The following is a 13824-nucleotide window of genomic DNA, read 5'->3' on the forward strand; positions in this document are numbered from 1 at the left end:
GTCTTGGGTTAAGTGTAGGTAAAGCAAGCCTGCCAGATTAGGTGATTTGTTTCAAACAAACCATGAGATCTCACAACGCCAAATCAGGACAAAGGAACTCAACTAGTACGTGTCCTGCTAGCCAAAAAATCAATTGGAAGAGGCGCTTGAAAGAGGCCTCAGGTCACGATATCCGGGGCTCATAAATCAATGTCGAACAAAACTAGCTCGTCCGGCCGCACCAATAGTGCAACGCCGCGTCAGCACGTGAGATAGCAGATTGACAATGTTATGTACTAACAATATTGGAAGTAATCTATATAGGGTATAAAATCCAAAATTGCATGTATTCGCTGACGTTTGACGTAGTACCAACAGCGTCCCGTTAGGTTCGCTGCAAGCGCCCAGCCCTGATTGGCCGCATCGTAAGCGTTACTGTGATATACTATATACGGAAATGCGTTATGCATAACGAAGTCAAGTACAAATACATAAATAACCCCTATTATTATTGAGAGCTTAGAACCTTCGAACAAATCATGAAATGAATTTAGAAAAATGAAAAAAATGATAATTTATTTAAATTGTTACATGTGTTTTTGGCACACAAAGAGATAAATAGTTGTTATGACTGCCACTAGTGCCACCCTTCCGGCCCCATCGAAGCTCGGCCGGGCTGGAGAAGTTATTGATTACGCCTCCCGAGGGGGGGGGCAATCAGGGTTGTCACCAGGCACTTCTCAGATTCTAGACTAACTATTGTCTGCGGGTTTGTCCGCACCAAACTGTGTATTCTAAAAACTTAAGCCTAGAAGTAGTATTTTACTTGACCAGTAATACATATCGTTGTTTTTCCTCATATTAACCTTTAAGTATGCATATAATTTTTCTTAACACTACCGTGATAATCGAGTCTCAGACACCTGTATGCACACGTCATTTTTGGTGAAATTAATATAAGATAGCTTTAAAACAGATCGAATATGAATAATGTTATTAAGCAATATATCAATGTGATTATATTAGGTATCACGTTTAATATTAAAAAAAATATGACACTTTTCAGTCCTCCTCCATCATCCTCCGAGCCTTTTCCCAATCATGCTGGGGTCGGCTTCCAGTCTAACCGGATTCAGCTGAGTACCAGTGCTTTACAAGAAGCGACTGCCTATCTGACCTCCTCAACCCAGTTACCCAGGCAACCCGATACCCCTTGGTTAGACTGGTGTCAGACTTACTGGCTTAATTCTGACTACCCGTAACGACTGCCAAGGATGTTCAATGACAGCCGGGACCTACAGTTTAACGTGCCCTCCGAAACACAGTCATTGGTGTCTAAGATATACTTAGAAAGTACATACAAACTTAGAAAAGTTGCATTGGTACTTGCCTGACCTGGAATCGAACCCGCGCCCTCATACTTGAGAGGTTGGTCCTTTACCCACTAGGCCACCACGACTTCAATTATATTATTTCAGAACCCAAAATAAAAAAAAAAACCGGCCTAGTGTGAGTTCTAAACAGAACTCGAAGATAGTCATTTTGATTTAGGACAACAGGCTTTTTGAAATTGTGTACTACAAAAACGGAAAAATATGATCGCCCATATCGATAGAACAGGGCAATATAGCACGTGCGGCATAACAGGCTCCTATCAGTATTTCCATGGTAATATCTTCTGTGATATTTATCGGAAGACGCAGCGTTTTCCCTCATTGATAGTTCTTGGCCTACAATAAAAACTATCAAGCCGGTCAATCCCGGGAAATGAATGAAAGTTCACCAGTTTCCCTTATTTCTCGGGATTGACCGGCTTGAACTAAGACTCCACGTCCATACCCAAGGTTAAAGCTGCTAATTCCTAAAATTACTTTACCATCTAGCCACTTCAAGGTTTTAGTGTACCCAAGACAGTCCCATCTATCGTTAAGATTGGCTTACAGTCTAACCGGATACAGCTCAGTACTACTACAAGGAGCGACTGCCTATCTGACTTCCACAATCCACACTGACTTACCATAACAAGATAATAAGTTATCAGAAACAATTATATAAAGTTACCGGCTGCAAAGGCGATACAGGCTCCACGCTAGTACTCCTTAATCCTTGTTGATAGTACGGCACAATAGTTCTTAGAGATACAAGCATCGCTCCACGGTGGTAGGGACCATCTTCACCAGTAGCGGCCAACGTACCCGAAGTGGATGTTCCATACATGTGGAGGAGCGAAGGACCGAATGTGGGGAGAAAACCTGCGATAAACACATATTTTAGTGTTGTTTGAATGTGCCTGATGAAAGCGTAACAAAGTATCTCAGTATCCACAAATACAGTGATGTTAAACAATAACTTTCATGAACATGACATTACTGTTACTGTTACAGCCTTTTTATCGTCCCACTGATGGACACAGGCCTATTCTCACACGGAGAAGGATTGAGCATGGTGATTACACCAGGCTTGCTCAATGCGGGTTGGTGATTCCAGACTATATAGTCCAGGTTTTCTCAAGAGTTTTCTATCACCATTTTATCAGCTATTGGTGTACAAGATATACTTACGGCCAGTTTCTTCATCGAAAGCTAAAGTTAAAGTAATGTCTAAAGTTAAACTAACGGTCAAATTCGTTTTTTCAAGGCTAAAGTGACAGCAAAATTCATAGAAAAATTGAATTTAACCGTTACTTTAACTTTAGACATAACTTTGACTTTTACTTTGGCTTTAACTTTTGATGAAGAAACTGGCTGTTAGAAAGAACATGACATTAACTAGGTCTAAAGTATAATGCCTGTCTAAAGAAGATCTAAGTCGTAAATGAATACAATTTAAAATATTAATCTAATACAGTAACTAATACATATACAGACAAATGGAATCGCTTAAATATGTGTATAATTGAGATACTTTTTTAGGCTACGTTTGTCAAAATTAAATTAAATGTTACCATTTTCACCATCATGAGAAATCTGGGTAAGCTTTAAATGTACGCTTGCTATGACTCTGTTGAAGCATCCTTCTCCGGAACAAACCTCCAGTCTGATCATCTCACTCATGCTTGGAAACATTTCCACTATCGATATCTGTTCACAGTAAGTGGGGTGGTTGTTGCGATTCTGCACTGCCGTTTTAGCCTGCAAGTCAAAAATACCAAGATCAGTCATCATCATCACGAGCATCGTTTTTAGTCTGAAGTCCCCAACTGCTTTTATCCCAGCCAATGGCGTGGTAGTATATGAGTACAATATAGAGCTACTCTTGGCATCATTATGGTCCAGTTTTGTATTCTAAATCACCCTATTGTAGGATTGGCTTGTGTAAATTCAATGTTTTGGACTGGTTTTCATAACATCAACTTAAAAGAGCCCAAACAGTTAACGCACGCGTCTTTCTTATAGAAAGTATGTTCTTATTGAAAAGTTTAACATGTGGTATCATTATTCATTTATGATAAACCAGTTTGAGCACAATATCGTGGCGCTCTTAGCCCTGAACTTGAGAAATCTCTGCCACTGCTCAACATTGAAACTCCTTGAATTAGACTGGTATTAATAAGTTAATATAAATCTTCTTATTTTTAGTTCTTTGATGATAGGAGTTTTCACTTTGAAAACTAATAGCTTGTTATGTTGATTTCTGACATTTGTGGGAATATTAGACATTTAAATAAAACTACTTTTACGGATTTTATCGCGGTTATAACAATACTATTTAATCCTGACATTTCGGATCCTTTACAGCATCCACGGGCACACTGCCCGTGACCATAGATAAATGTACAATCAAATCAAATCAAAATTGAGAATTAAATGATCCATTACCGAAAGTCCGCAGAACGACACTTTGACGAAGGAACTGGGTGATTTTCCGAAGCGCCTATCGGCTTGCCCATGCGCACCGTTTGGCAAACCATAGGCTCCGTATATGGTAATCACGTAATTCGCTGGCTGTTGCTCCGATCCCGTAGGCAGAAGCAGATTGCTGAATTAAAGTATTAAGTTATTAACTTTACTGAAGTTCCTCTTCAGATAAAATAAATAAGGAACTTAGGTTTGATTATTTAGCTATTTATTTTAAGAGAAAGTATGAGGATGAATCAATATTATTATTGAGTTGTTTTTATTGCACACTAATTCTTATGCAATGCTCATACTATCTAAGCTCAAGTTCATCTCTCAAAGAGGTAAAGAACCTAAAATTCATAAAATAATATACCTTTTTTAATTAATTGCTCTGTAGGCAAACTATTGAATGAGTGTTTTGAGTGTTTATTTTTATTACTTACTCTTCAACTCTCTCATCGTTCACAACTACTGGCATCACTTGAATGTCTCCTCGGAATATGATTGAAATGTCCACCTTCAGAAAACCCACAGCCCCAGCGGCTGGGTTCCGAGGCAAACCCAACTGCGCCCACTTGTGAAATACTTGATGATCTGAAAGAAAATACAAGTGCCATGTGTTTTTAACCTATCTCAATATAGATTGTTATAGAAAGTAAGGGTGCCTCTGCAAGGTGCCAGTAACTGGAGCAAGTTAACATGCTCAAGTGACAATTCAATCAGTGACAAGATCACGCGGGTGGGTATTTTGTTTTGATACATGCGCAAGCCGCTGGACCCGCACGTTCTTAAAAAGCATGTACCTGCGCATGTGCCTCAACATGCGCAAGCTACTTGCACCGAGTAAATGCACCCGAATATCTATAGATATAAAAATGAAACCCGCTTTCCGTTGTTACGACATAACATGAATACGGCTTGACCGATTTGGCTGAAAATTAGAGGGGAGGTAACTTAGACCCGGGAGAAGGTTTTAGGATAGGAAGGTTTTTGTCAGCACCCGGCTACGGGACGCGGGTGAAACAGCTGGCGAAAGCTAGTTCTACAATAAAGACCAGCAGCATAACTGCTTGACCACTCGCCATTGTCTGCTCTGACAAGCGATGAAATAACGTCAGTCATCACTCGCTGGGATGAGCTTTAGGTTTTTTGTTTTTATTAGGACAGTGTTTTATATTTACTGTAAATATGTAAATATCTATGTAAATAAATAAAAATGAAAATATGAAATCACGTCCCGGTAAATTTTCTGCCAGCCCTATGCTTTTGAGCCTAGGCTCCCTAGCTCCCTTCTAGACCGGCGCTCCGCCACAGCCAGCCAGTCGTCGGCTACACTCGTTTGTGATAGGACGTGCTCAGAGCTAGTCTAGTGTTTAATTCATAAATCATCATGTGAATTTAAATACATAGATAAATATTCGTGACACTCAGTGAAAAAGTGAGACATATATTGGATCATTAGCTGATGTGGAAATCAGGTACGTAACTTACTTCTGTATTCTTAGTTTCAAAAGTTGATAATTCCGGTTTTTAGCAGTTAGATTTTTTTTTTAATTTAAAATGTAAAGTACAATTTTTGAGTAGATTTTTTTGTAAAAAAGTGCCTGATACCGGTGTTATAAACTTTTCTGAATAAATTCCTTCATTAGATTAGGCTGTTCGAGTGATAGGAGATCCTTTGTTGTTATAATTTGAGAATCAACAGGTGGGAGTCGCTTGCTTTCTTGTATTTTCATAATAGTCGCGCTTGTAGGCTTTACGAGTATGTAGGAGGTGGCATATGGGGCAAAAAATGCTTTTTCAGTAACTCATCATAACGGTAGTATACTGACAGCATCATAAAGGTAGTACTCTAGCAGCCTAGCATAAAACAAACTAGATCTTAAAAGAATTTTTTTAACTAGATCTTTTAGTACGATTAACATAGAGGATATTTCAGTTATTCTATAGAACGCTTTTATTTAAAAATCTGAATGACAATGCTTGCAGGTTTTAGGGTTTCGACAAAACCGATTATACTGGTTGTCGTTGAAACCCCAGAATTTTATTAAGTTTCACTGGACCCTTGCTCGTTTTAAATGAAAAAGGATTACGTGGGTTAAAAAATAATACTAATTTTAGATAGTTACCGGGCTATTTATTGGATAAAGTACAACGTTTACTGCCGGCTAAAATTCGAGGGTCTAAAAAATCAGAAATTATGTTTTGTATGAATGGATAACTTTGTAACAAATATTTGTTTAAAAAAATATCAGCAGTGTTTGCTCGCCATTCTAATTTGAACCACAATTCCACCAGTTCAAAGTCAATAAAAATATTTTACATATCTCTTAACCCTACGAGGTCCGAAGCATAATTAAGCTTTGAGTAATAAAACATTGAAAAAATAAGCCCTACATCTCTTGATCACGAAATCTGGACTTATTAAGAGGGATTAAAATTAGAGGGGAGGTAGGTTTGTCACCATTCAGCGGGAAGCAGTTATCTCGGGACACGGGTGAAACCGCAGGCGGAAGGTAGTCTTTCTAAAAATATGAAACAGCAAAAGGAAGTTTGTACTCACCAAGCCATGTTCTAAGCACTATGTCATGGTAGGTCCATATACGTTAGGATAAACACTTAAATGAATTGTAATGTTTTCTCTTTATTCCAGCTGTTACAATATAGAGCTAAGACACATCAAAAAGTCACAATGCGCGGAATAACATCTATTGAAATTAACTCCGATTATGAAGAGATAAGCAATGATGCCCCGAGTAGTACTGATAACTCAGATAATGAGGGCGTGAACCATGAAGCAAACGGCGACTCTGATAATGCTGATAACGAATCCTCAAATGACAATTCACCTGCACTTAATGCAGTGAGACATCCAAATTATAATGTCGTCAATGTTCCAAATAATGACATCGACGCCAATAACGCAGATCATGATTCTGAAAATGAGGAAGAAGAAGGAGCACGCAGTGACTCCCAACGCCTGGAGTATGATTGGAATTATGCTGAGCAAGATTCTATCAGTGACTCAGATGATTATGATTGGAATTTCGGTTACGAAGAAGATCAAGCTGGAGCAACTAATTCCAGTCAAAATACGAATACAACCACACAAACAACGAATGCAGAGAAGGATGATAAAGGCGGGCCTAGTAATTCAGGAAATCAAGATTCGGCTAGCGCAAATCCAGAAAACGTAGATAAAAACGATTCCAAGAGTGGAAAACCAGAGGAACCAGATGAACCAGGTGATACAGCTAATGCAAGCTCTCAGAGTCGAAAACCCGACGATTTAGCTGAGATGGAAGATGATAACTTAAAACTGTTTCACAGTTTAGAACTAGATGAAACTAAAAATGCACAAGCCGAGGGTAGGAGCTCAGCGGATGACCCTAGTTCAGATGATAATGAAACTACATCAGATGAAAATAAAATGAGTAATGATGCGGCAGACACCAGCGAGATGACATTTGGTAGTTTCAGCTATGATTGTGGCCGTGGTGCTATACGAAGGACAGGTCAAAGCAGTAATAGGGACCGCGATATTTTTACTCCAACAACCCGTACTACTATCAGAAAACCTAACCAAAATGCTTACAGAAGATCTCCTTTCGAAAACTCCGACGAATACTCAATGCGCGGTTATCAGTCAATCCAGCAGGACTTTAATTATGCAGATTATATTAATGTCTGTGCGAGTAGTTTTACGGAATCTGATCCTGTCGAAGGCGATAATTTTTCCGGTTACCGTTCTCCGAACTTATCTCGTTATGGCAATCTTAACTCACCAGGATTTGGTGATTCTGGTGAGCATAGCTATGAGACCGAGCGTTCAGCTGTCCATGAAGCTCCTGCAAACCCTGAGCATGGAACAAATCAAACTCCTGCATACAGTACTTCTGGTACTGGTAACTCTGGCGGCGACAATCAAACGTCACTTTCCTCCAGCAATCCGGTCTCGCCAAGCCACGGTATCCAGCACGCGTCATCTGAATTCAATACACCAGGCTACGACGGTCCAGGTTGGTCAGATCGTAGAGCTCCATATTCGTCCTTACATGAAGGTCCACGTTCGCATATCTACGCTGCTCCAGAGATTTCAAGTTATAGCACCGAAGCGCCAGAATATAGCTCATCCCGCTCACCCAGATATGCTGCTGTAGGGTCTTCAGGCTTTTTTGGATCTTCCACTTATGATATTTCTGCTGCTTCACGCTACGGCGTTCCTGGCTTGACCGGCTACGATCCCTCAAGATCTTCAAACTATGAAGTCCCTGCCTCTGCACAATACTGTGTCCCCACTTACTCGACCTATGGCCCCCCGCCTTCTTCCTCTTGGACCTCAAGTTCTCCTGTTACAGAATACGGCACGGTGGCTCCATCTGGCTACTGTGCTCCAATTTCAGCCAGCTATGGCGCCCCAGAATTGTTTGACTACAGAACCTCAAACTCATATGGTTATGGCACCCAATGTGCACCCATCTATGATGCCTCTGCTTACTATGGATACAGTGCCGATTATAGTTCATTTGGGTACTGCAATGTTGGATCTTCTGGCTACAGTGCCTCAATGTCACCCGGTTATGATGTTTCGGGGTCTGCAGCCTTCTGTCCTTCAGTGGTATCTACTTATAGCACCACGCGCTCTTCAAGATGCAGTGCGCATGACTACGGTACTCCACATTCACCACAAAGGACTAGCTCTACTGTTTCATCATCATCTTTCTCCCGCAACCCAAACTCTTTAGACTACGGCATTTCACCGACGGATCCAAAACAAGCACCGGCACAGGTTCAGGCCTCTTCTCAGAAGACCTAAACATACACATATTCACACCCCTAGGAGTACATAATACAGTATTCCAAGCTGAATGTATAGGCATCTCCCTAGCGGCCGAAGCAGTCATAAAGCGGGAAGTAACCGGTCACTCTATCCGAATACTCTCAGATAGCATGGCAGTAATACAGGCCCTAAGCAAACACTGCGCAAACTCCGGCCTTATACACGAGTGCCACCAACGGTTAAACAAGGTAGGCAGTTTAAATAACATAACCATTCAATGGATAAAAGGACACAGTGGCTCCCGAGGCAACGATGCAGCGGATGAGCTGGCGAGAAGGGGATCAGACCAAACAGCAGTAGGACCAGAACCCATACTGCCACTCCCTTCGGCCACCTACGAACACTGGTAAGACAGCGTACTAGGCACAAACACAACCACCTCTGGACTAACCACAGCGCGTGCAGGCAGGCGAAGATGGCCCTCCCGACCATCAACGATCGCCTCACTAAACAGCTGATGGGCCTATCAAAGCAGAATTTACGTAAGTTTACGGCAGTTCTAACTGGACACGGCTCCTTCAATAAACACCTCTATGTTATAGGAGTTACAGACAGTCCCTTATGCAGAGCCTGCATGGGGGAAGAAGAAACAGCGGCACACGTGCTACTAGACTGCCCTGAAACCGCCATATACAGGGCTAAGTACTTCGGTAACCCAGGTACTATCCAAGAGATAGTCAGCAGAATTAAACCTCTGCTGGCTTTTCTCGAGGAGTTGGGGTGGATCGAGTGAATAAACACCCATTATCACCCTCACACGCAAAATACGCGCTTTGTCGTGGAGTTGCGGAAACCAGCCCGAGTAATCTAATCTAATCTAATCTAGACTACGGCATATCAAACTTATCTGTTTGTGTACCAGTATCAAGTCATTATGGACCTTCAGCCTTTTCTGGATTCGGGGCATCACGTTCTACTGGACATGGCATTTCGAGGGCTTCGAGACACGGCGCTCCGTGCATGGCTGGGAATTGTCCATCAGGTTTGTGTAGCTTTGGCGAACCAGTCCCTAATTACTTTACTAATCTCTTCATTACAGTCGACGACTTCGTGGGCTCTTCTAATTACCAATATGTTTCGCCTTACTCGGCTATCTGTTGTATTATAAGCTATCCATTCTAACTTCATGCAGTAAATAGTAGCAAAAGCCCGGTTGACATTACTAATAAACCTTGATACCATAATTTTCCTTAAAATACAACCCGTTGCATTTCAGGAATTGGACTTGGACTACAGGCCAAAATCGACGAAATACTCAAATCTGCAGACAAAGCTAAAAAAAGTGATTCTAATCGTGTACTGCTGGAGGTCTCCGATACACCCCCGTTCTCATTTGATTTCCAACTGGACCAACGGGCTGATAATGAATACCGTGGGTACGCTATAATTCAAGAAATAACAGCACATTTGAATGAAGAAGCACGTCGAAGTCCGGTGCCTGGACCTGGATACGGGCGTGGCCGAGCTGCTGGTCGCGGGAGAAGTGCTGTATTTGGCCCATTGCAAGACATTGGAAATACACATGCTCAGCGTGGCCCACGTAGACCCCTGATTGAAGTCATTGGCGGAACCGATTTTGAAGTAGAGATTGAACCAAGGCGCGGACGTGGCCGCGGCAGGGGACGTCGCGGTACAAACGGTAACTAAACCGTGGGTAATTAACAACGAATTTTGGAAAACCAATTTTTGAAAACCAATACTTTTAGAATTCCTTCATGTTAAATGATCGTAACTTCTTTCGATATGAATGTTTATTGATGTTTCTCCGTGAATATTTTGAAAATAAATGTTTTAGTCAAAGTCAGTTAAAATTAAGTGTCCAATTCAATGTTATGTGTAGAGTTATTCATTCATCTTGATGTTGTGATTCGATGTGAGGGGCTAAGTTAACCCCATTTACGATATCAATTAATCGAGCTTGTTTATCTAGTCTTAAAGAAAGACAATAAAATGTTAAGATTTTACTCTATTCAATATTTACGCCGAGGTGCGAATTCGACTATAATAATAACGATTTCTTATTATACCTATAATAACTTAATGTCCTTATATGTAGCGCAAACTTGCGAAGGTATCTAATCAACTCTTATAATCTAACATTGATATGTGTGTCGGTAATATGTACCAAACATCTTATTTAATCAGTAATTCAATTTGAAATAATGTAGTATTTAAATAATATGTAGTTTCATGTTGATGTTACTTGTCACGAACAAGTATATTTATCAAGTATAATCATTAGTATTATATTCCACAATTTAACGTCTTAATGTGTTTTCAATGCAGATGTGTGGTACGTAGATAACCCTCTTGCGCTTAAATAAAAATAATGTCCAACATATACTCATTTCCTGTAATCGCTCAATGTATGTGCGAATGTTATTGTAATAAACATTCATCTTTCTGTGTTGGGTGTTGTCTAAATTTCGTTTTATTTGTGTTTGCTCGCTATTTATTTTAAACTACCTATGGGAACATCATAACCTCAGATCGACACTTTAATTGTAACACTTGTAAAAATACATATAAATTGAGAAGATTTTATTTTCTTTAATATTCTCAAGGCAGGCAAAGGTTTTAGATAATAAGCAAGTGTTACAAAATTAATGTGTTGTTCTTTGAATTATTAGAAACCAAAATACATCCCTCCAACAAACCCGATTTCAAGGAACAAATCATCTGGTTTACAACTGCGAATATAATCACAAACACTATGTTTGCTAAGCTGTGCGCTCACCTATCACACACAAATTCAAGTTAGGGCAATCACTCCATAAAGTTTGACTGCTGCACCCAATATTTTTAGACGTAGTCAGGTAAAAGTACTAGAAAAATAGCTGCCCAAAGTAGCATCATTTTAGTAAGAAGTAGTACACCTAGTTGAAATTTTCATTAACTAGAAACAAAATACTCTAGATGCAGAAGTACGAGTAGTTTAGCCATCGCTCATGAAGTAAACTTAAAAAGGACACACAGTTTTAATTTTGAATACGTCACGGGACTTTCAGTAAACAGTTGTTGTTGGTATTATTGGTAAGTATAGTTCCTAGCCCGTGACGTGAGGTGGAAACCAGTCTTATTCCTTGCACATAGACATGATTACAAATAAGTTATAGCAATGACTATAGAATAATGTTAAACTTTTGAAGGGAACAATTTTTGTGTCACTAAGTGCACGATTCGCAAACTTACATTGACCTAAAGCTCCAAATCCTTGCTAAGCTACGTATGGTAAGTATTGTACAAAGAACGCTGAAGGTTAGGTTGCAGGGATAGCAACGAAGACAATCAAACCAGACGATAATTCGTGGAAGATATCACAAATACACATTTGCTAGGCTGTAGACACTGCCGACCAATGACCAATGTATTCTAACTACGATCAGCTTACTAGCTCTGGAATTCGATTTTTTTCAAATCAATTTGATGGCCTCTGGCTGAATTGTAACCACAACTGCTACAGAGTAAGTAACATTCGGATATGCTGGCATGGAGGCACAGAGGTAACACACCGCCAACTTAGAGAATGCGCGCACGGCCACAGCTGCGCTCGCGACTGCTGCAGCTGCGCTCGCGACCACTGCACCATCTACATTCTCGTAGCTTCTACATACTCATTGCGGGAATATTCGTCTTTTGGACCACGAGCAGAATAAAGATCTCAGTAAGTATTACAGGAGTAAGTATTGATTAATCAAAGTAAACTTCAAGAATAGAACGGTAGTTACCACCTTAATGAGCTCAAAATGGCAATTGATATAATTGAATTGATCAATAGCTACGAGTTAACTGATTCAAGTAGATAGGTATTCCGTCATAATTGACGACTTCGATGGCGCATTGGTCACCATGCTCTTCTGCCGGACCTGAGATCCCGGGTTCGATTCCCAGTTCGGCCGACATTTGTGTGATGAGCATGCTTGTTGGCCATGGTCTGGCTGTTATAATAATGACTGTATATAGATATGTAGGTATATATGTAGTATGTAGTTTATCAGTTGTGTTAGCACCCATAACACAAGTTAATTAATAACTTACCATGTGGCTAACCAACCGTCTGTGAAAAGGTGTCCCGACATAATTTATTTCTTTATATAAAATCATAACAACTACCATTGCTTCCTAACTTAGGCTGTGTTCAAACCAAACTGACTGTTAGCCACCGAAAGTAAGCGAACGTTACGCAGTTTATTGTACTTCCGTACATATTCACTTTTTTGTTACGCCATGCGTATCGACATGATAATGCCTTGCGTAGACGCTGAAATTCGGCGATCCATTTATATAGCGCTCCGTGGACGCTGATGATTGGCTACACAGCAAAACGTCAGTATATTGAATCTAAATTGGCCGGCGGACACTATTCAGTCAAGAATTTTGCTCTTTTATGTGAAAAGCAATAGGCCGCTCAGCGTACGCATACGATGTAAACGCATACAAATTACGTTTACACTATTGGCATATTATAAGCTAAAGCGTAGTGTCAGCATACTGTCAACGACAAATACCGTTTATTTTCACTTTTTAACCCCCGACGCAAAAACGACGGGGTGTTATAAGTTTGACGTGTCTGTGTGTGTGTGTGTGTGTGTGTGTGTGTGTGTGTGTGTATGTGGCATCGTAGCTCCCAAACGGATGATCCGATTGTAATGCGGTTTTTTTTGTTTAAAAGGTATGTCAGTCGGGAGTGTTCTTAGCTATGTTTGGTGGAAATCGGTTCAGGTCTTCAAGGTCATCAGCTCGTTTGCTAGATGTCATAGGAATGTTACACGCTCAGTTTACTTGCAAGTATATGTGGGATCTGAAATTTGAAACACTAATGTCTTTTGGAACCACTGAGCTTGTCTGCTGTTAGGGCTCGAAGGTAGGAGACGTAACCCTGAACTGCCTTTTAGTAAACCCATCGAGTTTGGGCTCGTTGAATTTGTCTTGACGAGTTCTCTTCATGTTTCTAATTGACGAGAACCTGATGCTGGAAATGGGATGTGGTGGATGAAACCCTGAAATGCCGGAATAAAACGGATAAACCGATTTATATTTTTGCTGAAAATCTAGAATGTCCAAAGGATAATCTTTATTGTTTCTCAATCTGTGCAATTCTCCCAGAGCCAGTTTGTCATGAGGATTGTTAAACAGCTTCCTTTGGCCGAGATCGCATATAGCGAT

At 40.4% G+C, this 13824-nt stretch overlaps 2 protein-coding genes across 2 annotated transcripts in view; one reads left to right on the top strand and one right to left on the bottom strand.

The window, feature by feature from the left end:
- The window catches only part of LOC110373002 (otoferlin), a 67984-nt gene that overhangs the window by 25788 nt on the left and 28372 nt on the right, over positions 1-13824 (bottom strand). The window contains exons 4-7 of the mRNA XM_064043463.1: positions 4262-4412; positions 3798-3957; positions 2924-3110; positions 2041-2231 (exon numbers count right to left, since the gene is read on the bottom strand). Of these exons, the coding sequence (XP_063899533.1) occupies positions 2041-2231; positions 2924-3110; positions 3798-3957; positions 4262-4412 (689 nt within the window). The remainder of the gene's footprint in view (positions 1-2040; positions 2232-2923; positions 3111-3797; positions 3958-4261; positions 4413-13824) is intronic.
- LOC110373038 (dentin sialophosphoprotein) lies at positions 5129-11081 on the top strand. The gene is made up of 4 exons (XM_021330143.3): positions 5129-5296; positions 6472-8560; positions 9482-9640; positions 9875-11081. The coding sequence occupies exons 2-4, from the start codon at positions 6511-6513 to the stop codon at positions 10303-10305; spliced, it is 2640 nt and encodes an 879-aa protein (XP_021185818.3). The 5' UTR covers positions 5129-5296; positions 6472-6510; the 3' UTR covers positions 10306-11081.

The sequence above is a fragment of the Helicoverpa armigera genome, chromosome 1, assembly GCF_030705265.1.
Source record: "Helicoverpa armigera isolate CAAS_96S chromosome 1, ASM3070526v1, whole genome shotgun sequence".
NCBI lineage: Eukaryota > Metazoa > Arthropoda > Insecta > Lepidoptera > Noctuidae > Helicoverpa > Helicoverpa armigera.